The sequence below is a fragment of the Herpailurus yagouaroundi genome, unplaced genomic scaffold, assembly GCF_014898765.1.
Source record: "Herpailurus yagouaroundi ecotype Mexico unplaced genomic scaffold, PumYag 100, whole genome shotgun sequence".
Taxonomy (NCBI): Eukaryota; Metazoa; Chordata; class Mammalia; order Carnivora; family Felidae; genus Herpailurus; species Herpailurus yagouaroundi.
This window is the reverse complement of record NW_024412391.1, coordinates 75998754-76023219: the sequence shown is the minus strand read 5'-3', so window position 1 is coordinate 76023219 and position 24466 is coordinate 75998754. Positions and strand designations below refer to the sequence as shown.

Sequence of the window (24466 nt, the reverse complement as noted above, 5' to 3'; positions counted from 1 at the left end):
TTTGCATGGGCAACAAGGGACAACCCAGGGGATACCTCTGCACTGACAGCAAAGTTTAAATAAAAAAAAATTATGTTGCCATGCATGCCAATATAGATAAATTACATCAAATACCAGTTGAACTACCTTGATGCAATCTGAGATAAAAGAGGAACAAATGCCCAAGTATTTGAAATAGTTTTGGTCTCCTAGTGGAAAAATAATAGAATGTACTTACTGGGTCTTCACTATGTGTCAGGCACTACAAGAATTCCATGTGTATTAACTTAATTCTCACCACTACTATACGTGATACTGTTATAATTCCAATCTTAGAGAAAGCAACAGTTCATCCAGGGGGATGCAATGTTCCCAGGTTATATCATTTATAAGTGGAGGAGCTGGAATAGAAACTTGGAGCAGAAATTGAGACTTACTTTGAAATAATAAATAGATACAGCTCTTTTGTGAATTTATGTGTGCATAATTCATGATATAACAAATATATACACATACATAAATAAAAACATCACTGGGACTTTACTGATTGTCCCAAGCTGATATGGCTTAACTAGCACTTCCTCAGGTTGTGTTTCCCACAGCTTCTTTTCCTATTCAGGAGTCAAGTTGACTTCATCCATCAAACCATGATTTACAAATGCCAAATCACATCAACTCAAAAGAAGATACTTTGAAGGTCCAGCTTCTCTGGAAAGCCATGATGTAGCAGAGAAAGAAAGAGTATTACAACCTCCCATATCCAACATGAAAGCACAAGTAAGTAAAAGAAAAAAGAAAACAGAAAGCTTCAACTCCTTTTTCCTATATAGAAATGTAGAAATACCATTTTGAAAGACAAAACAGGAAACTCCTTTTATGTCACTGCACCCCCTTCATGAGCCAAGGATCACATGTATATTGAAAAATATCCAGAGAGGGGTGCCTGGGTGGCTCAGTCGGTTAAGCGTCCGACTTTGGCTCAGGTCATGATCTCATGGTTTATGAGTTGGAGCCCCGCGTCAGGCTCTGTGCTGACAGCTGGGAGCTTGGAGCCTGCTTCAGATTCTGTGTCTCCCTCTCTCTCTGTCCCTCCCCTGCTCATGCTCTGTCTCTCTCTGTCTCAAAAATAAATAAAACATTTTTAAAAAAATAAAAAAAAAGAAAAATATCCAGAGAAACAATAGTAATGGCTTTTAGTTTCATAATAATTTGATCATACATCCATTCTGCCATGCAGATATCATTGTTTTTGGAGTCATAAAATGCTTGAATGACATTTTTATATAAATAACTCAGAGAAACTCTTAAGGAATAGACTTCACCATGCTTTTGTTCTTGGGGAACACAGAGGTAACCTGACATAGAATAAACAGTCTTAATGTGTTTGTTATAATGTCATTCTTTAATAGCATTTTATGTAAGTAACACTCGAGCATGGCAGCATAATAGCCCTGAGAAATACACAATTCAAACTGGGTTGAAGTATTATTTTATGAGGTGAATAGACAGACACATTAGTCACTAGACTGAGGATGGCATTTCTTATCTTGAAGCTAGTTCTCCCAATTCTCAGTATCTATGTGCTATGAAAGTAATATTGTTATGAAACTACAAAAAATGAAATATATATATCAGAAACCCCTTAGGAAAAACAATTTATTGACAATGGGATTCACTGAATGGCACACACATAGAATTTATAGCAAATGATTTGATTTTGCAGAGAGGCTGGTATTCTTGTGCAAAAGATGACGGATAAAAGGATAGGGGGTTAAAATCTAAAGGAAAAACAATAAAAATTCAGTCTCCCAAAGGTTTCTCATCATGCATAAAGTTCAATGAAATTCTCAATGCCTCTAGGTAAGTAAAAATTTTTACTGAGTCTGATTATTTCCTTGTCTATTTCCTTGTCTTAGACTTGTCTAAGTTTTACAGGCTTAACTATGCTGTAATACAAAGGTGCAATGTCTTTCTTGACTTTAGCTACAAGAATAGGTATAGGAAAACATCATCTTTTTCTTTTTAATTTTTTTAAGTTTATTTTGAGAGAGAGAGAGAAGGAGGGAGGGAGTTGGGGAGGGGCAGAGATTGACTGAGACAGAATCCCAAGCAGGCTTCATTCACACTGTCAGCACAAGGCTGGATACGGGGCTCTATCCAAAACCATGAGATCATGACCTGAGCCGAAATCAAGAGTCAGATGCTCAACTGACTGAGCCACCCAGGCACCCCTACATCATCTTTTTCTTAAATTCTTTTTCCCTTAGGTAGGAGGCATAAAGCCTCAAAAGCACATTTAAATGATATGAAATATATTACAATTATTTTAAACTAAGGTTAAGATGAATTATAAGCAAGGGAGATTCTGAAAAATAATGATGCAATTAGGGAGTATTGTTGAATCATGAGATTGGAATATTTGTTGAGATAATTTTTAATATATTTGTTCACTTTTTCTCCACTTATGTTATTACAGAGTTACGGCCTAGAAATAGAAAAAATCTCTAATACTTCTGTCTTTCAAATGCGTTTGCAGAATTATGAGTTAACTTGTGGCTACCTTCCCCTCAATTTTATAAAGGCTCATTTTACTTGGTAAGATGTTATCTGACCTGCTGACTGCAGGCTCCCCAACCTGGGTCACTGGCATGTAACTTAAAAAAGAACATGATGAAGATTCCTTTCTGCTCTAACAATATGTCACTTTCTAAGTAAAGAAAATATTAAATATTATTGAACACTTAGTATATCATATGTTCTGTTCTAATACTTTGCTGGTATGAACTTGGGCAGACAACTAAGGCAAAGAGAAATTCAGTAACTTTTCCAAGATAGTGAGCTTGGATTCAAATCCAGGCAGTCTGGCTCCAAACACCAAGCATTCCTAAACTATACATTTTTCCCCCACTGTTAGAAACAACATAATCTGCAAAACTGATAGGTGTAAATGGATGAACAATGCCTTTTAAAGAGAAAACAAATGGGAATTTTCTTGCATATATGTAAAATATAGAAATTTACACAGAAACTGACAATATTGGCTTCTTCTGGGGTTAGGACTTGAATAAATGAGGGAAAATGGTACAAGGAGAATTTTCCATGTATATTCGTCTGGAAGTTTTGAATTTTGAAATATCTAGATGCATTATTTTCACAAAAATGGATCAATAAGTAAAACTTAAAAAGAGAAAAACAAGTATAAGATTCAGTAGATTCTATCATGTCAACAAGCAATTATAAGTCCAACATTAAAAAGAAAAGTTGAGAGAGGGGCCAAGATGGTGGAGCAGCATGGAATTTTTTTTTGCTTCCCTCGGCCCTGAAATGCAGCTAGAGCAACTCCAAACCATCTGCACATCTAGAAAACTGGTTTGAGGATAAACACAACAATCTGCACAACTTGAACCACAGAACTTGGCAGGTAGGTACGAGGCACGGAGAGGTGAACTGGGGGAGAGAAGCTACCTAGGATAGGGAGGGAACTTATTGCTTGCAGAAGAGGATGGGGGGGGAGGGGGGTACAGGAAAAGCAATCTCTTCTCCCCGCCCCCCCCCCATCCCATCCTGAAAGCAGCTGGAGAGAAAGAAAGACAAAGAGTAGACTGAACAAAAAAGAGAGAAAGGAGAAAGGAACTGCAAGGGACTGGAAAAAAAAGGAGAAAGGAGAGGGCTTAAATTCCATGAGTACACTATAAACAGGGGAGTGAAGAGCCTGAAACTCCACAGCTCAATACCTGGTGGTGCTCTGGTGGGAAGGGCGAAAGCCCAGGAGCAGACAGCAGGAGCAGAGGGGTCTTTAGGCTGGAGGACGTCTGGTCCTGTGCAGAGAACAGCCACGTTCGCTGGTATTGGAAAAAAGACGTTAACAGTTCACTGAAGCCTGGTGCCAGGTGGGTGTTGTGATTTACCATAATCGCTGAACCACAGCTGCTACACGATTGTGCGAAGCTTCTCTGGGGCGGGCTGGCACCCGGCCGCAGTCTCTGAGCATCTACAGCAACACAGTCCTGCCAACGTTCTAGGGGGTGGGCCGGCACCCAGCCATTACTGGCGAGACCTTCCACCAGAGGCTCTGAGCGGGTCAAAGCTGCAGGGTGCTCAGAAGGGAGGGGTTTGGAGACGCGGCCGACTGAGATAAAACTCAGGATGCACGTACCACCTGGCAGGCTGAACAACTTGGTCACAGTGCAGAAGCGGGGAGGAGGCGGAAGCCAGAGACACAGGAGGGGTGTGCTTGGTTGCCAGTCAGCAAGAGCACAGAGTACTGATGCCAGAGAAGGGTAGCTGTGTGACACCATTTTGACGCCTCCCACGCATGCGCATACACGCCTACACGCACCACAGTGACCCACCCCAGCAAATTAAGTAGCGCCATCTAGTGGAAAATGTGGTGGCTACACTAAATCCCACCCAACTGGGCCACCATGCTCTGCAAGAGCACAAATCTCTCTCCCTGATTAGTTTGTGGACTATAAAGGGCTTCATAGTTTGACTTCTAGGGGAAGCCGGATGTAATTTCAATCTTATTTCATTCTTTTCACTGGTCCATCCGTTCAATTTTTTTTTTCTTTTTCTTTTCTTATTCTTGAATACAGAAAGAAAAAATTTTGTTTTCCGTTTTTATAAAAAAGATATTTCTTTTTTCTATTATATTTATACTTTGTGTAAATTTTCAAATTTCTATTATACTTTCATTATTTCATTTTATTCTCTTTAATTTTTTCATTTTTTGAAATTTTCGATGCTTTCCTTTTTTTGTTTTTTCTTTTTTTCCAATTTTTTCCCCTTTGTTTCCTTCCCCCCCCCCTTTTTTTTTTCTATTCTATACAGCTTCTTTCAACAACCAGACCAAACCACACCTAGGAGTTAGCACCCTTTATTTGATTTTTTTGGTGTTGTTTTTAATTTTGTAATTTTTATTTTTTTTTAATTTTATTAATGCTTTTTCTTCCTTCAAAATGGCAAAATGAAGGAATTCACCTCAAAAGAAAGAACAGGAAGAAATGACAACCAGGGACTTAACACACATACAAGCAAGTTGTCTGAACCAGAATTTAGAATCACAATAATAAGAATACTAACTGTGGTTCAAAAAAGCATAGACTCCCTCTCTGCAGAGATAAAAGAAGTAAAATCTAGTCAGGATGAAATTAAAAATTCTATAACTGAGCAGCAATATGAATGGATGCCACAGTGGCAAAGAGGGATGAAATAGAGCAGCAAACCAGTGATATAGAGGACAAATATTTGGAGAGTAATGAAGCAGAAAAAAGGGAAACTAAGGCAAAACAGTACGATATAAGAATTAGAGAACACAGTGACTCATTATAAAGGAATAACATCTGAATTATAGGGTTCCCAGAAGTTGAAGAGAGAGAAAAGGGGATAAAAGTTTTACGTGAGTAAATCATAGTGGAAAACTCTCCTAACATGGAGAGAGACACAGACATCAAAATCCAAGAAGCACAGAGAACCCCCATTAGATTCAACAGAAATCAACCATCAACAAGGCATATCATAGTCAAATTCACAAAATACTCAAGCAAGGAAAGAATCATGAAACCAGTAAGGGGAAAAAAGTCATTAACTTATAAGGGAAGACAGATCAGATTTGCTGCAGACCTAGCCACAGAAAATTGGCAAGCCAGAAAGGAGTGGCAGAATATATTCAATACGCTGAATCAGAAAAAATATGCAGCCAAGAAATCTTCATCCAGTAAGACTGTCATTCAAAATAGAAGGAGAGATAAAATTTTCCAAAACAAAAATTAGAGTTCGTGACCACTAAACCAGCCCTGCAAGAAATTTTAAGGGGAATACTCTGAGGGGAGAAAAGATGGAATAAAAAAAAAACAACAAAAACAAAAACACCAAAAGCAACAAAGACTAGAAAGGACCAGAGAACAACACCAGAAACTCCAACTCTACAGGGAACATAATGGCAATACATTCATATCTTTCAGTACTTACTCTAAAATGTCAGTGGACTAAATGCTCCAATCAAGAGACATAGGGTAACACAATGGATAAGAAAACAAGATCTATATGGTGTTATAAGAAACCCATTGTAGACCTAAGGACACCTTCAGATTGAAATTAAACAGATGGCTCTCCATCTATCATGCTAATAGTCACCAAAAGAAAGCCAGAGTAGCCATACTTATATCAGACCATCTAGACTTTAAAATAAAGATTCTAACAAGAGATGAAGGGCATTACATCATAATTAAGGGGTCTATTCACCAAGAAGATCTAACAATTGTAACATTTATGCTCCAAATGTGATAGCGCCCAAATACATAAATCAAGTAATCACAAAAATACAGAAACTCATTGATAATAATACCATAATAGTAAGGAACTTCAACACCCCACTTACAACAATGGAAAGATCATCTAAACACAAAATCAACAAGGGAACAATGGCTTTGAATGACACAATGGACCACATGGACTTACCACATATATTCAGAACATTTCACCCTAAAGCAACAGAACACATACTTCTCGAGTGCACATGGAACATTCTCCAGAATAGATCACATACTGGGACACAAATAAGCCCTCAACAAGAACAAAAAGATCAAGATCATACGATGCATATTTTCAGATCACAACACTATGAAACTCGAAATCAGCCACAAGGAAAAATGTGGAAAGATAACAAATACTTGGAGACTAAATAACATCCTACTAAAGAATGAATGGACTAACCAAAAAGTTAAAGAGGAAATTAAAAAGCACATGGAAGCCAATGAAAATGATAATACCACAGCCCCAAACCTATGGGACACAGCAAAACACGGTCATAACAGGCAAGTACATAGCAATCCAGGCCTTCCAAAAGAATGAAGAAAGGTCTCAGATACACAACCTAACCTTACACCTTAAAGAACTGGAAAAAGAACACCAAATAAAACCCCAAGCCAGCAGAACACATGAAATAAGAAAGATTAGAGCAGAAAACAATGCTATCAAAACCAAAACAAACAAACAAACAAACAAAAACAGTAGAATGGATCAATGAAACCAGGAGCTGGTTCTTTGAAAGAACAAAATTGATAAATCCCTAGCCAGTTTGATCAAAAAGAAAAAGAACCAAATAAATGAAATCAAGAATGAAAGAGGAGAGATCACAACCAACACAGCAGAAATATAAACAATAATAAGAGAATATTATGAGCAGTTACACGCCAATAAAATGGGATATCTTGAAGAAATGGACAAATTCCTAGAAACATATAAACTACCAAAACTGAAATGGGGAGAAATAGAGAAAATTTGAACATACCCATAACCAGTAAAGAAATCAAATTAGTAATCAAACATCTCCCAAAAAACGAGTCCAGAGCCGGATGGCTTTCCAGGGGAATTCTATCAAACATTCAAAGAAGAGTTAACACCTATACTTTTGAAGCTGTTCCAAAAAATTGTAAATGGAAGGAAAACTTCCAAACTCATTCTCTGAAGCCAGCATTACCTTGATTCCAAAACCAGAAAAAGACCTCACTAAAAAGGAGAACTACAGACCAATTTCCCTGATGAACATGGATGCAAAAATCCTCAACAAGATACTAGCAAACCAGATCCTACAATACATTAGAAGAATTATTCATCACAAGCAAGTGGGATTTATACCTGGGATGCAGGGCTGGTTCAATATCCGCAAAACAATCAGTGTGATACATGACATCAATTAAAGAAAGGACAAGAACCACGTGATCCTCTCAATAGATGCAGAGAAAGCATTTGACAAAAGATAGCATCCTTTCTTGATAAAACCCTCAAAAACATAGGGATAGAAGGATCGTACCTCAAATCATAAAAGCCATATATGAAAGACCCACAGCTACTCTCATCCTCAATGGGGAAAAACTGAGAGCTTTCCTCCTAAGGTCAGGAATAGGGCAGGGATGTCCACTCTTGCCACTGTTATTCAACATAGTGTTGGAAATCCTAGCCTGAGCAATCAGATAACACAAAGGAATAAAAAGCATCCAAGTGAACAAGGAGGAAGTCAAACTTTCACTCTTCACAGACGACATGATACTCTATGTGGGAAACCCAAAAGATTGCACCAAAAAACTTCTAGAACTGACCCATAAATTCAGCAAATTCACAGGATATAGTATCAATGCACAGAAATCGGTTGCATGCCTATACATGAATAATAAAGCAACAGAAAGAGAAATCAAGGAATTGATCCCATTTATAATTGCACCAAAATCCATAAAATACCTAGGAATAAACCTAACCAAAAAGGTGAAAAATCTATACACTGAAAACTATAGAAAGCTTATGAAAGAAATTGAAGAAGACACAAAAAGAAGGAAAAATATTCCATGGATTGCATTGCAAGAACAAATATTGTCAGAATGTCAATACTACCCAAAGCAATCTACATATTCAATGCAATCCCTATCAAAACACCAGCATTCTTCACAGAGCTAGAGAAAACAATCCTAAAATTTGTATGGGACCAGAAAAGATCCTGAATAGCCAAAGCAATCCTGGGAAAAAAAAAAAAAAAAAAAAAAAAAAAGAACAAGGCTGGAAGCATCACACTCCCAGACTTCAAGCTGTATTACAAAGCTGTAATCATTAAGGCAGTATGGCACAAAAACACTCATATCAATGGAAAAGAATAGAGAACCCAGAAATGGACCCACACACGTATGGCCATGTAATCTTTGGCAAAGCAGGAAAGAATATCCAATGGAATAAAGTCAGTCTCTTCAGCAAATGGTGCTGGGAAACCTGGACAGCAACATGCAGAAAAATGAACCTGGACCACTTTTTTACACCATACCCAAAAAGGAACTCAAAATGGATGAAAGACCTAAACATTAGACAAGAAGCCATCAAAATTATAGAGAAGAAAACAGGCAAAAACCTCTTTGACCTTGGCCGCAGCAACTTCTTACTCAACATTTCTCTGGAGGCAAGGGAAACAAAAGCAAAAATCAACTATTGGGACCTCATCAAGATAAAAAGCTTCTGCACAGTGAAGGAAACAATCAGCAAAAACTAAAAGGCAACTGACGGAATAAGATATATATTTGCAAATGACATATCAAATAAAGGGCTAGTATCCAAAATCTATAAAGAACTTATTAAACTCAATACCCAAAAACAAATAATCCAGTGAAGAAATGGGCAAAAGCCATGAATAAACACTTCTACAAAGAAGACATTCTATGGCTAAAGACACATGAAAAAATGCCCAATATCACTCATCACCAAGGAAATACAAATTAAACATTACACCAGTCAGAATGGCTAAAACTAACAACTCAGGCAACAACATGGTGGCAAGGATGTGAAGAAAGAGATCTCTTTTGCACTGCTGGTAGGAATGCAAACTAGTGGTTTTCCACTCTGGAAAACAGTATGGAGGTTCATCAAAAAATTAAAAATAGAACTACCCTACAACCCAGCAACTGCACTACTAGATATTTATCCAAGGGATACAGGTGTGCTATTTCAAAGGGCCACATGCACCCCAATGATTATAGAAGCACTATCAACAATAGCCAAAGTATGGAAAAGTTCAAATATTCATCAATGGATGAATGGATAAAGATGTGGTGTATTGATACATATATATATATATATATATATATATATATATATGTGTATATATATATATGGATATATATGTATGTATATATATATATATACACCTACACACACACACACACACACACACACACATACACACAACGGGGTATTAACTTGGCAATTGAAAAGAATGAGATCTTGCCATGTGCTACTATGTGGAGGGAGCTGGAAGATATTATGCTAAGCGAAATTAACCAGTCAGAGAAAGGCAAATATCATATGACTTCACTCATAGGAGGAATTTAAGACAAAACAGATAAACATAAGGGAAGGGAAGCAAAAATAATACAAAAACAAGGAGGGGGACAAAAGACAAGAGACTCTTAACTACAGAGAATAAATTGAAGATTGTTGGAGGGGTTGTGTAAGGGGATTGGCTAAATGGCTAAGGGGCATAAGGAAGGACACTCATTGGGATGAGCACTGGGTGTTATACGTACGGGATAAATCACTGGAATCTACCCCTGAAATCATTATAGCACTATATGCTCACTAACTTGGATATAAATTCAAAACAAAAATAATAATAATAATAAAAAGAAAGAAAAGTTGAAGACATTCTTGGGGAATTCAACATGTTTTATTTTGCCAGGCAAATGATTTCTTCAATATCCAATTAAATATTAAGGTACTAACTACATTTCATTTGTTTTCTCACAGAGTGGACATTCACCGTAATGACAGTTTCATCATGCTAAAATCTATTCACAAACCTACACTTTGAAAAAAGTGCATTCCTAGGAAATTTTATGTACAATACAAATGGAAAACATATTAAATCACTGAAATGTCAAACTACACAAAATAATACTAATTAACCACCAATATTCAGTATATGTTGACAATATTTTTTGAGAAAGTTTTCTTTACATTTGGCAGTTATGTTCAAAATTTTCTATAATTTTAAAAGTAATAAAAGTATATACAATTGAATAATGTTCAAAGGAGAAGGTATTAAATAGCACAAATAATATTACAAAACTAAACACCCTTATTGTCTATCATTCTGGTTTTACACTAAGCAAGGGGACCTGTGTAGTTACCCTATCTTCTGACTCTAAAACAATTTTACTTTAACTCTGTACATAGAATAGAATGGTCATAAACATTGAAGATGGATTTGGCTTTCCACTGATGTGCATTTCTATTTTTGCACATAGAGAAGAAATAAAGAAGTTTAGTTATATTCTTTAAGCAGGCAAAATATCTGTATAATAAACTGCTTTAGTGAGTACTTTAGAATCATACACATTTGGAAAATAGCTTTTGTTTATTAGCTTATTTTTGAATGAACATTATTTATGTTGTGTATTTTAACTGCAGTGTTTGCTCTCACTGGGGCCTCCTCTTATAATATCATAACTTACCACCACTTAAATAAGAAATCAGAAATCTTAAATAAGAAATCAGAAATCTTAAATCTTAGATTCTGATCAATGATCACATTCATTTGGACAATGATTTAGCTCAAGCTTTTATACTGTGGCGTTTAAAAAGGTAATACATCTACCTTAACTTCTTTGTGGACTATAAACTATACCTATAATTTTGTACTAGATTTTGAAAAGATATATGATGCAATTTCTATTTCCACCTGGAAACATGACCATTTCTTGAAAAGTAAATAAAATAAAAAAGCAAAAGTTGTGTTTTTAAAGGAAATATAACAATAGAAAGACATTTCTCATATTTCTCCCATTTAATTGCTATTTGGAGTAAAACGTTCAAAAATAAATTATTCTAATGAAAGGATCCAAACTTACAAATAGAAGAAAGTTATTTTACTCATTATAGAACTTATCATATTTGTATTTATATACCAGTGTGCATAAGTACCAGCATTCTTTTAAAAGAAAGTATGTCTATTTTTGTTCATATTTGAATTTTTTTCATTTCTCCACAAAATGAGCACCTCTTCAGCACACATTAAATATCATTTAAAAAGAAAATTAATTGGTGACTTAAAATCTGTATGATATCTGAGATTGGCAAACCAAAAAAAATGTGAGTTAATTATTGAAATTAATCACTGATGTTAAAAATTAGTTATATTTTTTATCAACAGCTCTTAATAAAATTGCATTCCTTACTTTATTTTTCCCCATTTTAGTTTCACCTCTCATATACAAGTTTGATATTTCATTTTTTCTTCTTATATTGTTTACTTTGCCATGCAGACTAGAAAGTTAGAACAAATACAGTAATTAAACAGTGTGAGATTATATTCTCTGAGTCTAAAATAACTTAAATAACTTCCAAAAAAAGTGCTTTAGTTTGGAAGGTAATAGCGTAAGAATATAAACTTAAATGCTTCACTGACATAACTCCAATCAAAGATGTTTATGGTGAGGGTCATTTATTTTATCTTCCTAAAACAAACAAACAAAAAAAACCCAAAGATCAATAACAGGTATCAGCAACTGACCATTTTCACAATAATAAAAAAAAATTAATATATTTCACTGGAAAAAATAAACTGTTCATTGTTTTATTTATGAATCACTCACGTTTTATACAATTTTTAGATGCTTTCTTCCTTGACTTGTATCTATTCAATATTTCTTTTGAGAGCTACTCTATCACATGTATTTATACCACTTTTACAATGTAAAAGTTTTAAATGTGGCATTTGTGCCATTTAAAATCAGTGACAATTCTAAATCTAAACTGTTAATGCAAGGAAGGAAAATCACAGGGTTATGGCCCTCATTCAATTAAGGGATGTAAGAATTTTAGTTTTATAGCCGCCATATCGATTTTGAAGAAAAAGTAAATAAAGATATAAATAAAATCTAGGTTAACTTAAATATTTATATGCACCATGAGGACCATGACATGTCTAGTGCTAGTCAATATCATACAAGAAAATGCATGCTCATTTCAGTTCATGTAATATTCACTTTGGTAGTGAGTAACCACATTTATCAGGAATTTCCCATGGGTTAAAACACAAGGTTCTTTGCTCAAAATTTGATCATTGAAGACAGACCATTCTTTACTGGAAGCATAAGCCCCAAGTAAGAGAACATTATGACTCTGGCAACTGATTCCTCCTGTTTCTACTTTTCCGGCTATTGATGAGAGCTTTTAACTTGCCATAGTCCCCTCTTATCTTCTGGGATTCTTCTCCATGTTGATGTTGCTGCCGAGTGTCTTTGCAGTACTGATTAATCATCTGCATTTCTGAGTGGCTGAATGCCCCCATGATGTCCTTTGGGTGGAAGGGTAAAGCTCTCACAGAGCTGGCCCAGGTCCATGGGGACCATTTGTCTGTCACAACAGCCACCATTTCAGAATCTAAAACTTTGAAGTTGATCTTGGCTATTGTCTGCTTGAAGCTGTTTTCTGTTGCAATGCAGTGATACAGTCCTTGGTCAGAATCCTGAACAGAGCGGATTAGAAGTCCTTGTGAAGTGGCTATGATTCGTTCATTCAGCTTGACCTAAAAGAGAGATTCATCAAAGATCCAAACCCAACTCTGTGTCTTCTAAAAAGATATGATCAACATATACAGAGTATCACTGAACTTCCAAATTTGGCAAAAGCATCTAGTACTGATCAGCTTCCTTCTTAGTGAACATAAAGTTTTGGTCAGTTCCACTGCCTGTTTTGCCCAGGAGATGTTGTCTTAAGAGCATTGAATCTATTAAAATCTATTAAAGACAGGATGAAGTTATCACCCACATTGCCAAAAATAGCTTAAAGTTCATTCCCTTTGGATGGAAGTAGTTTCTCCACCAATAAGCACAGAGTTTTGGTTGCTTTGGGAATATGAATCACAGTCAACCTATATACACAAAATTCACAGATAATTTAAAATATCTATTTCATCCTGGAATTCCTGTCTTTAATTGCAACAAAATACTCTCTTATTAGTAAAATCATTAGGCCACAGTTAAATGGTTGAATTTTTATCATTTTTTAATGAATGAATGAATATTCTCCTAAGTAAAAACTGAAACAATTCATTACTTTATTAAAGCAGTAAGATGACTCAAAAAAAAATCATGTAAGCAGAGACTGAGTTTTGAATACTATCGAGGCTTTTTCCAATTATCCCAAACTAAAGAATGACTAAAAATAAGATGAAATGCCATCATCTTCTAAGTCTTCTAAGTAGTTTTACTTGCCAAGGAAAGATAATACAAAGCTATGAGGTAATATTTAATTATAGGCTTGTCCTAGAAAAACTATTATTTTCTGGATATTAGTTAAATGCATGAAATCATCTTTCTTAAAGTTCTAGCTATAGTATTGCCAACAGACTAAAAACTTAAGTGGTAAGAAGTTCTTTAACATGCATACTCGAGAATGTTCTTTCACTGAGGGAAAAAACAAAAACAAAAACAAAAAAAAACACCCCTGACCAAAATAAAAATAAAGGAATGCATGTACAATGCTTTTTTTAAATGGTAAATTTCTGTGTAAATAGGTATTTTATTATCAATGAAATAAAAATCAAACATAGATTGTTTTAGATAAAAAGTAAGCTTCACACAAAAGCACAAAAAGGCAAAGTATACAATTGAAATACAGATAATAGAACAGACCTAGAAGAGGGAGATCAGGAAGAAGGACTGAAATATATCAACTGAAGTTTTGATGTTAATTTAATTTTTAAAGTTTAAGTGTGTCCCCAAAATAGTTTCAATCATGTAGAAATGCATTCAAAAAAAGAGAGAAAGCCCTTTATGTTTGTGCAAAATTAGGAAAAATTGTGGATGCCAATTTGATAAAATCATATAACGTATATAAATGTGATGCAGAAACTTCTTTTCTAGGAATTTATTCCAGAAGATACAGTCACAAGTATGCAAGTATTCATGTAAATGATGTTTGATAAGAAGAAAAACAATAACCTAAGCAGTAGATGGCTTTAAAAAAACCTTAAGATATATTCATATAGTGGAACACTATGTGGCTAGGAAAAATAAGTTAGCTGCATATGTACTTACTGATATTAAAGTGGGTGAGTGTACATCAGAGAGAGAGAGAGAGAGAGAGAGAGACAAAGAGAACGATAAAAATAGGAAAATTATGGAGAATATTTGGAGGAATACATTATGATTGAATATATAATTCCTAGTAGCTTTATACTTTGGGGAAGTGTGAATAAATATTGAAGTGAAGGGGAAGAGGACTTTTAGTGATCATTTTATGGTATTCAGTATGAACTATGTACATTTTCTCCATGAGCTTTTATCATTTGTCTTACATTTAAAAAAATTCTTTAAATGTTTATTTTTGAGAGAGAGAGAGAGATACTGAGTGTGAGTTGGGGAGGGGCAGAGAAAGAGAGGGAGACACAGAATCTGAAACAGGCTCCAAGCTCTGAGCTGTCAACACAAAGCCCAATGTGGGGCTCGAACTCAGGAACAGCAAGATCATGACCTAGACTGAAGCTGGACGCTTAAACAACTGAGCCACCCAGATGCCCCGTCTACATTATTTTTAAAAAATTCAATATTTACATATTAACATGAGAAATAAGCACCTTTTTGCCTAAACTACTAAGAAAGAATTAGGATAAATTTAATAAGACAGTAATAGTTTGCTTAGCCAAAGTAAGGAGTAGAATTGTGCTCTATAAATTCTAGATAAAATAGATTTGCATAATTATATTATAGTTAATGTTTTCCTAGTCTTACAGCAATCTTATGCTTTTGAGATTTGAAGAAAAAGCAAGATAGTAATAACTGAGTGCCTACATTCTTGGGCATTCTGAAATAAAATATCAGAAATATCACAAAAGAGATTCAATCATTAAATCTATAACTCAATCCATTATTAATTGCTTCATTATTTCTGTGGCATGTATTCAAGCTTGTATGTACTTGTTTTCTTTAAATAATAAAAATTATATTCACTGATTGTATATGATTCCATTTAACTTTTTAATATTTTTTAAGTTTAATTATTTTTGAGAGAGAGAGAGCACACGTATGTTCAAATTGGGAAGGGGCAGAGAGAGAGGGAGAGAAAGAATACCAAGGAGGTTCTGTGCTCAGCATGAGCCTGATGTGGGGCTCAATCCCATGACCCAAACCGTGAGATCATGACCTGAGCCGAAATCAAAAGCTGGATGCTTAATCAACTGAGCCACCTAGATGTCCCTCTATTTAACTTTTTAGTGAATTAAAGAAAAACATTTTATTCATGTAAGGTCATCCCTGTTTGAGTTGTAGATTTCCAATTCACATATATACACACAGACCTTCTCAAGAAGGACTGTCCATGAATACATGCCATGCTTTAGCCTAAGAACTTCATTTCTGTACAATAATCATCACCACACATTATGACTTCTATCTCAGCTTATGTTGTAAGACAATTATTATCACCTATATCCACTCAAAAGAATTTAAAATTAACTAGTCTGTAGAAATTTCAAGTCCTTTTTGATGACAGATTTTTGTAGCAAAGTAAACAGATCTTAAACAATATTTTTATTAGTAATGATGTCTCAAAAGATTTTTTTAGTATCATAGAATTCTGGGGCAAGAAGAGGTCTTAACGTTCATCTAGCTCCTCTTTCCTCCAGATGGCTAAAAAAAATAATCTTTTTTTTTTTTTTTTTTTTTTGAGAGAGAGAGAGCTCACTCCTGAGTGGGGGCAGAGGCAGCAGGAGAGGGAGAGAGAATCATAAGTAGTCTCCATACCCAGCACAGGGCCCAACAAGGGGCTCAGCCTCAGGACTGTGAGATCATGACCGGAGCCCAAATCAAGAGTTGGATGCTCAACCAACCGAGCCATCCATGTGTCTCAGTTAAATCTCTTCTTATGCAAGTGCTCATCAGCCTGTGGTTTAATATCCCATAGACATGGACGCACAATGACTAAACAGCTCCTACTGTCTTTGGACAGGCAGGCATGAGTTGTAAAGTATTCTCCATATGAAGCCAACATCTATTTCAGTAACTCTGATGCAGTGCCTGGTTCTATACCTTTGGATTGTGTCCCTTCTACATAGTCCTAATTAACTTAATATGTAGTACTTAAACTGTCCACAACAGAATACACCCAAATGGGGAAGGCTCCATTTTCCCCTTTGCTCCATCAGACTTTATGAACACTGCTAAAAACATGACATTTTAGACTACCCAAAGGCTTTATATATACATATATTTTTTTCTTCTTCTTCCTCTTATTTGTCAGTACAACATGACATGAGTATTATGGACTTCATTATTTATAATATTTCACCCTATGCTGTTTTACAATGTTTCCCTTCTAAAACAGCTCTTTAAGATCACTGAAAAGTTAATGTCAGTGTCCTTTTATTTGAAAAAACTGCTTTTTCCATATCACCAAATAAAGGCAGTGCTCCCATAAACAATGGTTCCATACATTACCTAACCAAAATCATAGAGTTATGGATAATAAAGCAAAGGAAATAGATTACTGCATGGCAGAAAAATGCTTCTTACCATAAAAGTTATAGTTCAGTGAAATTTCTTGCTGAGGAAAATTGAATTTTTTAAAAGCTCCCTTTTATCTTGTGAATCACACAAAGGTGCTGCTGAGTGAGAACTTGGCTTCTGGTTTTGCACACATCTTGTTTCTTTTACAAATGCTTCCTCCTATCACTACCCCCATCTTGAGCGCAGGCAGCAAGGATTTCTAATTAATTCATCAACTCTACAGACAAAGGACTTTAAAGGAAGTGGCACTTGTCATCCTGAGGACATAAAAGGATGTTCATATGCCTTTTCTTTTTCATTTGATCTGAACTTCACTAAGGGGTGGTGATTTAATGTCTTTCCAAAGCCCTGACTGATTGCTGTAGTGCTGCCTTACTCACCTCTTTCCTCCTGTCTTTGTCTTTCTGTAACAGCCACTTGATAGATGCCTGTGGAGACTTAGGGGCACACTCAAGGAAAGTGGTGTTATTTTTTACTCCATACTGAACAATTTCAGCTGCATTTCTATATGCTGAAAAGCAAAAATGAAAGGAGAAAGACAGGGAATAGAATTCAGAGCATATTCTCCTATATGACAGTTTATTTCTCTATACAATTGTGATCATCTATAGAAACCACCAAAAGGCAATTTTTAATCATTGAACAAGCAGACTATTATACATTGTTTACCTGCTGTGTTTAACCTAAAAGGAAGGACAAAAAGACATGGGGGAATTGATGTTTATTCAAGAATTACTTGATACCAAGGAATGTCCTTCATATCACTTTGAACTTTTAATTATTACAATATACTTATGAATTCAGTTTTCTCAGTTTTTCATAGCTGAGAAAACTGAAGCTGTGAATTATTAGGGAACACATCTTACTTAAAGAGTTAGTAAGTGCCAGGCATTATTAAAGCCAGTTTCATCCATACTCAATGTAGTATAGATGAAATTCAGAAGCTTCAGGAAAAGTCAGAAAGCAAAGAGTGTCTACAATGGGAAGTGGTGATTAAAGACACAATCTCTGTATTCAGATGTATTGGAAGCAAAATTCTGACTTCAACGATGCTGGGTGTGTAACCTTACACAAGTTACTTGACATTTCTGTGCCTCAGCTTTACTTGGCTCTAAAACATGGATTATGTTTTCAAATAGGTTCTTTACTGAAATTCTTAATTTAGGAAGACCATTTAGTATAATCATGTGGTAGCTTAGACATAAACAGAATCTTTATTCATAAAACAGGGATAATTATAGTGTAATTATAATTATAGAAACTGTAGTACAGTTTCATAAGCATTAAGTGAGATAGTCCATTAAAAAGCACTTAACTCAAGTTCTGACACAAAGCCAACATAGATGTTCGTTCATCGTGACCCCTAGTGACAGACAGTTCTAACACTAGAGCGAATACTATTAGTACAACTGGCACAAGTATTTATAAAATAGTACACAGAGAAATGATAACTTGGATGTATTCCCTTAGATGTATGGAACAACCAAGCAAAATGTGTCATAATTTTCTCCTTATACTTAGTGGAGTTAGTAACGTCATTTTTTTACTAAAGAAAGGCCCACACTCAAAAATATTAGCAATAGGAATCTTGGTGTTAATTGTTAGCAAGAGTGTGTCTGCAGCACCTGCATGAGCTAAGAAGAGCTGTGTCTGAAGATACTTCACTCAAGGGATTGATGTGGAGCTGGGAGAAAATATACTGGGGAAAGTATAATAATATGGGATCTACATGTGAGGATCAGAGAAAAACGGGTTAGATTGCTTGTAAGACATAAGACAGGACCGCCAAAAGTACTGGAATGGTTATAAACTGTAAAACCAAGGCACTGTAGTATACCCATGAAAACGGCAGGATATTCACATAGCCCAAAGTGGAAGCAATCCAAGTGTCTAGCGATAGATGAATGAATAAACAAAATGTGATATATGCATACAATAGAATACTTTTCCATTTCCAACAGAAAGAAATTCTGACACATGTCAACAACATGAATGAACCCTGAAGAACTGAAATAAGCCAGTTACAAAACGAAGAATATTTTGTGATCCCGCTTATAAGGGGTATCTAGAATAGTCAAATTCATAAAGACAGAAAATAGCATGGTAGCTTCCAGAGGCTGGGGCAGGGGGAATAGGGAGTTAGTATTTAACGGGTATAGAGTTTCACTTGGGAAAGATGAAAAAGTTCTAGAGATGAGCTGGTTGTACAACAATGTGAATGTACTTGATACCACAGATCTGTACATTTTAAAATAGTTAAAATGGTAAATTTTATGTTGTTTCTATTTACCACAATAACAAACAAACAGGGTACTATTCTATTTGTTTTCAGTGGTAAATTTTTTAGAGCAATTTTTTTTTCTTAAGAAAGAAGGTAACAGCTTTGTTTCTTCAGAAAATAATAGCTAGGAAAATCTGTAACTGATATCTTTGTGAAAGACCTACCAACTAACATACATACCCAAGGTGTCTGTGTCCATGGACATTTGTCTTTTTTACTATACATACAAATGACATTTGATTTTTAATTTCCGTATCTGAACACCAAGAATCTTCATAGTGAATCTTTCCTTAAAATGTGAGATCTGAATTTATTATGAAGGTTCCCTCACTGAAATGTGATACAGAGTTTTGCTACTCTTTACCAAAATTGACCATTGCCCACTTTTAATACCTTTTAGATTAAATCCTCTGCATTGAGTCAATGGATTTCCATGTCTCACATCTTGTCTTCGGCTCCTCCTGTAAGTGCAGAGACATATATAAAACGGACTTAGAATTAACATTGCTGATTACACCACACTTAAAAGATTGCATGTTTAATTTCACAGTATTTTAATTGCCTAAGCTTTCATAAAGAAAACTGGTCTGATTATCTAATAGAGCTACTTCACATTTCTTGTTCAACACTTCCATGACAGGCTGGGTACTTAACCCTTTTCTCATTCGGAATTAATTCTGTCCCTCCCCATCTAGGAAGAGTGATAAGATGGCTATGAAACCCTTATTATTTGCATTTCCTGGGTAAATGTTAGATTCCAAATTAATAGTGTAAATTTTAATTTAGGGACATTCAGCCAAAATTTTCTAAGATGAAACTTCTAATGTATAAATTCACTGGCATCTTCTTGCTTGTAATTTTTTTCTTAAATGAACATAGCTTTCTTAGACGAGTCAACACTTTCTAATACTTTTAAGATATTTTAAAACTTTTCTGAAATAAGTGATAGAGAGAACAGGCACATTTAGTGTAAAATTAAGCCAAATTGTTCATTTACTAGAATAAGAATTTTCCTTCAAATTTTCACTTTGAAAAATGTCAAGTCAACAGAAAAGTGGTGAGTACAATGAACACTGATAGAGACATGAATAGTTATACTTTGCCACATTTATTTTTTTCTATCATATGCAAGTACTGTGTTGTGTATTGTGTGTATATTATTTATGCACATATATGAAAACCTTTAGAAAATAAGTTTGCACACATGATAATACTTCACTCTTAAATACTTTGGCATGCATCTTATAAATAATCACTTATAACAACAGTAGATTACTCGATAATATCATACAATACACATTTTATAGTAAAATTTCCCTAATTGTCTCCAAAGTACCCCTTATGGATTTTTTTTATTCATGATCCAAAGTTCACTCATTGCATTTTAGTTGTTATGTATCATCAGTTTAAGCATTTCCAAATTTAGGTACATTCTTTCTAAGCTGGTTATTTAAAGCAAAGTTTTAAATTATTTCAATACTAATTAATTTCCTGAGTCTATAAATTATATATTTTTAATAAAATTATATTTAATAAAATTTTAATAAATCTATCTATCCACATATAATTCCAATTGTATCACATAGTGAAACAAACCAAAATAGAGCAACTGATATTCTCTTAGCAATAAATCATGGGATGAAGATTGCTATAAGAGAGCAGGAAAGGAACCTCTCTTTAAATATTAGGAACACAGGGATAAACTGATTGTTTACTATCAAGGCTGAGAAATATATATAAACAAGCATATTACTTAAATGGGTTAGCTGTTAAGTCTCTCGTAACATTTTTAACCTTAAAGGTAAATTAAATATTCAGTTAAAGAGCAGAAATATTAAAATCACACAGGGATTATCAAATTTACAAAGTGAGACTAATCTCAAAGTCATTGATAGTGAAAAAAATCATTTTAAGGTTACAGCAAATCGTAGCTTGTAGATTTAATGGATTATATACATCTATTTATGGATATATAGCTATAACATTTTATGTCATTTATGCATTCTTTTTCTAAAAAAGTCATAATCCTTATTTAATTTTACATTTCTAATACAACCACATACACACAAACTAGTAAAAGTCACTCTTGTCTCAGCAAATACAATTAATGCTGTACTCTGGAATAGCTCCTATATCAGCTTTTTATTGCATTGCATTTGCTATATTTCTAAGTCACTGCATTTTTACTTGTGAGTGCACTATATTATATGAGCACCATGTGAGAGTTCTTATTGCTGAAAAAGTGATTTTCAGCCATCTAGAAAAGCAATATCATTCACAATGGTTAAAATGATTGTCCTGTGACTAGCACTATGTTATGGTTTACATAGCTGGACAACCTGAATTTATGGTATCACATAGCTTCCAGACATTCCAATACAGAAAAGCATTATTATGTCTTGGCTTAAATGATGAGATCAGCAAGACAGCTATCTGAGATTTTTTTGTATTTGTAGATTCCCTTCAGGGCATTCATACAGCATTGCAAAAGCATGCTGGTAGGCAGAGTAATATTATACTGCATGTAGGATTTGGGATTTGGGCTCAAGTTATCCATGTTTTCTCCCTTAGAGTCTAATCCTTTGGATAAACAATGAAATCATTTTGTTCTTGTATATAAAACATAATTTACTTGAAGGCTGAACTGATTATCTTGTCTTAGAATAAAATTTCTTACTTGCATGTCTGAATCCAGAATAAATAACATATGGGATTAAATTGCAATATTTGATACAAATGCACAAATATTTAAAATACTTGAGAATGAAAAGAAAAATTGCTTGTATTGTTTGCTAGGAGCAAACTTTAAAAAAAAAGAAACTACTGAGCCAATAATAGTTAATAACTTTATTATATCAAAGTATAAACACTGATTTCTAAGTATCACTGTACTTGTTTCCATACAAAAGACACGTTTTTGATTTTCATTCCTATGAATTTCTCCATGGTATGTTTGTGTACCAGATAGATAGACCAAAAATTGCAATAAAACCAGATAAGTTAACACTATTAAAGAAAATGAATATGGAAAATACAAGTGATCATTTTTATTATTACTATTAATCACTAAAAATAGATGAGAATTTAAGAAATACTTGATTCAGCAAACATGGTTTGCACTCAGTATGATATATGCTTAACTAAGTTTTAAAATAATTTGGAGATGGGGCGCCTGGGTGGCGCAGTCGGTTAAGCGGCTGACTTCAGCCAGGTCACGATCTCGCGGTCCGTGAGTTCGAGCCCCGCGTCGGGCTCTGGGCTGATGGCTCGGAGCCTGGAGCCTGTTTCCGATTCTGTGTCTCCCTCTCTCTCTCTGGCCCTCCCCCGTTCATGCTCTGTCTCTCTCTGTCCCAAAAATAAATAAACGTTAAAAAAAAATTAAAAAAAATAATTTGGAGAACTTCAATATATGGATATTTTTAATAAAACTTTCAGTGTGCTAGCCAAAGATGGGTATGAATATGTCAAAGAATAAGATATAGATAGATAGATAGATAGATAGATAGATAGATAGATAATAGGTAGTTAGATGATAGAGATCAAACTTTTTCAGCTTTTTGTGACAGAATTAAGACACTGCTAGAGATTCAGCTCTTTAAAGGATTACTACTTCCTCTTTCAACCCATAATACATGTTTTCCCCCTTTCCTTGTACTTTTTTTAAATTGAGAAATAATTGACATATATTATATTAGTTGCAGGTGTACAATATAATGCTTGGCTGTGAGTACACGCAATGTCCACAATAAATCTAGATAACATCTGTCACCATACACAGTCACAAAATTTTTTTGCAATGCAAATTTTTAAGATATACTCTATCAACTTTCAAATAGGCAATACGGAATTATTAACTATAATCACCATGCTGTACATTAAATCCCCATAACTTAATTATTTTATTATTGGAAGTTTGTGCCTTTTGAACCCCTTTGTTCATTTCTCCCATCTCCTACCCCACCGTTGGCAACCACCAATCTGTTATCTATGTCCATGAACTTGGTGTGTTGTTTTTAAAATTCCACATACAAGTGAGATCATACAGTATTTGTCTTTCTCTGTCTGACTTATTTCACTTAGCATATGCCCTGAAGGTCCATCCATGTCATAAATTGCCAAGATTTCATTATATTTCATGGCTGAATAGTATTCCAGTAGGGTGTGTGTGTGTGCATGTGTGTGTGTGTGTGTGCAGGTGCGCACCACATCTTTACTCACTCATCCATTGAGGAACACTTTGGTTGTTTCCATGTGATGGGGTGCACATATCTTTTTGAATTAGTGGAGTTTTATCTTCAGATAAATACCCAGAAGTGGAATTGCTGGATCATATGGTAGTTCTAGATTTAATTTTTTGAGGAACCTCCATACCATTTTCCATAGTGGCTACACTAGTTTACATTCCCAACAAAACTTTCTTCCACATCCTCTCCAACACTTGTTATTTATTGTCTTTTTGATAATAGCCATTCTAACAGGAGTGAGTGAGTTGATATCTCCTTGTGGTTTTCATTTGCATTTCCTGGATGATTAGTGACACTGAGCACCTTTTCATGACATGTTGGCAATCTGTATGTCTTCTTTGGAAAAATGCCTATTCAGATCTGTCCACTTTTTTAAATTGTTTTTTTTTTAATTATTTTATTTTATTTTATTTCATTTTTTTTGCTACGAAGTTGGATGAATCCTTTATGTATTTGGATATTAACCCTTATCTGGTCTATGGCTTGCGAACATTTTCTCCCATTCAGTAGGCTGCCTTTTCTTTTGGTGATGAAGTCCTTTCTGTGTAGAAGTTTTTTACTTTGATACAGTCCCACTGGTTTATTTTTTCTTTTGTTCTCTTTGCTTTGGAGTCATATCTAAAAACTCATCCCTAAGACTTATATCAAGGAGATTAATGCCTATGTTTTCTTCTAGGAGTTTTGTGGTTTTAGGTCTTATATTCAAGTCTTTAAATGATTTTGAGTTAAATTTTGTCTATAGTGTAATATAGTATTCTAGTTTCATTCTTTTGTATGTAGCCGCTCAGTTTTCCCAACACCATTTATTGAAGAGACCGTCTTTCCCCATTGTATATTCTTCCCTTTTTTGTTGTAAATTAATTAACCATATATGTATGGATTTATTTCTGGGCTCTCTATTCTGCTCTATGTGTCTCTAT

The 24466-nt window shown here is 34.7% G+C and overlaps 1 protein-coding gene across 1 annotated transcript in view; it reads right to left on the bottom strand.

Moving 5' to 3' along the window:
* Positions 1-10161: 10161 nt before the first annotated feature.
* The window catches only part of SEMA3C (semaphorin 3C), a 177445-nt gene continuing 163140 nt past the window's right edge, over positions 10162-24466 (bottom strand). Inside the window, exons 16-18 of the mRNA XM_040472808.1 lie at positions 19696-19763; positions 17402-17532; positions 10162-13042 (exon numbers count right to left, since the gene is read on the bottom strand). Coding sequence (XP_040328742.1) covers positions 12629-13042; positions 17402-17532; positions 19696-19763 — 613 coding nt within the window. The 3' untranslated portion in view covers positions 10162-12628. The remainder of the gene's footprint in view (positions 13043-17401; positions 17533-19695; positions 19764-24466) is intronic.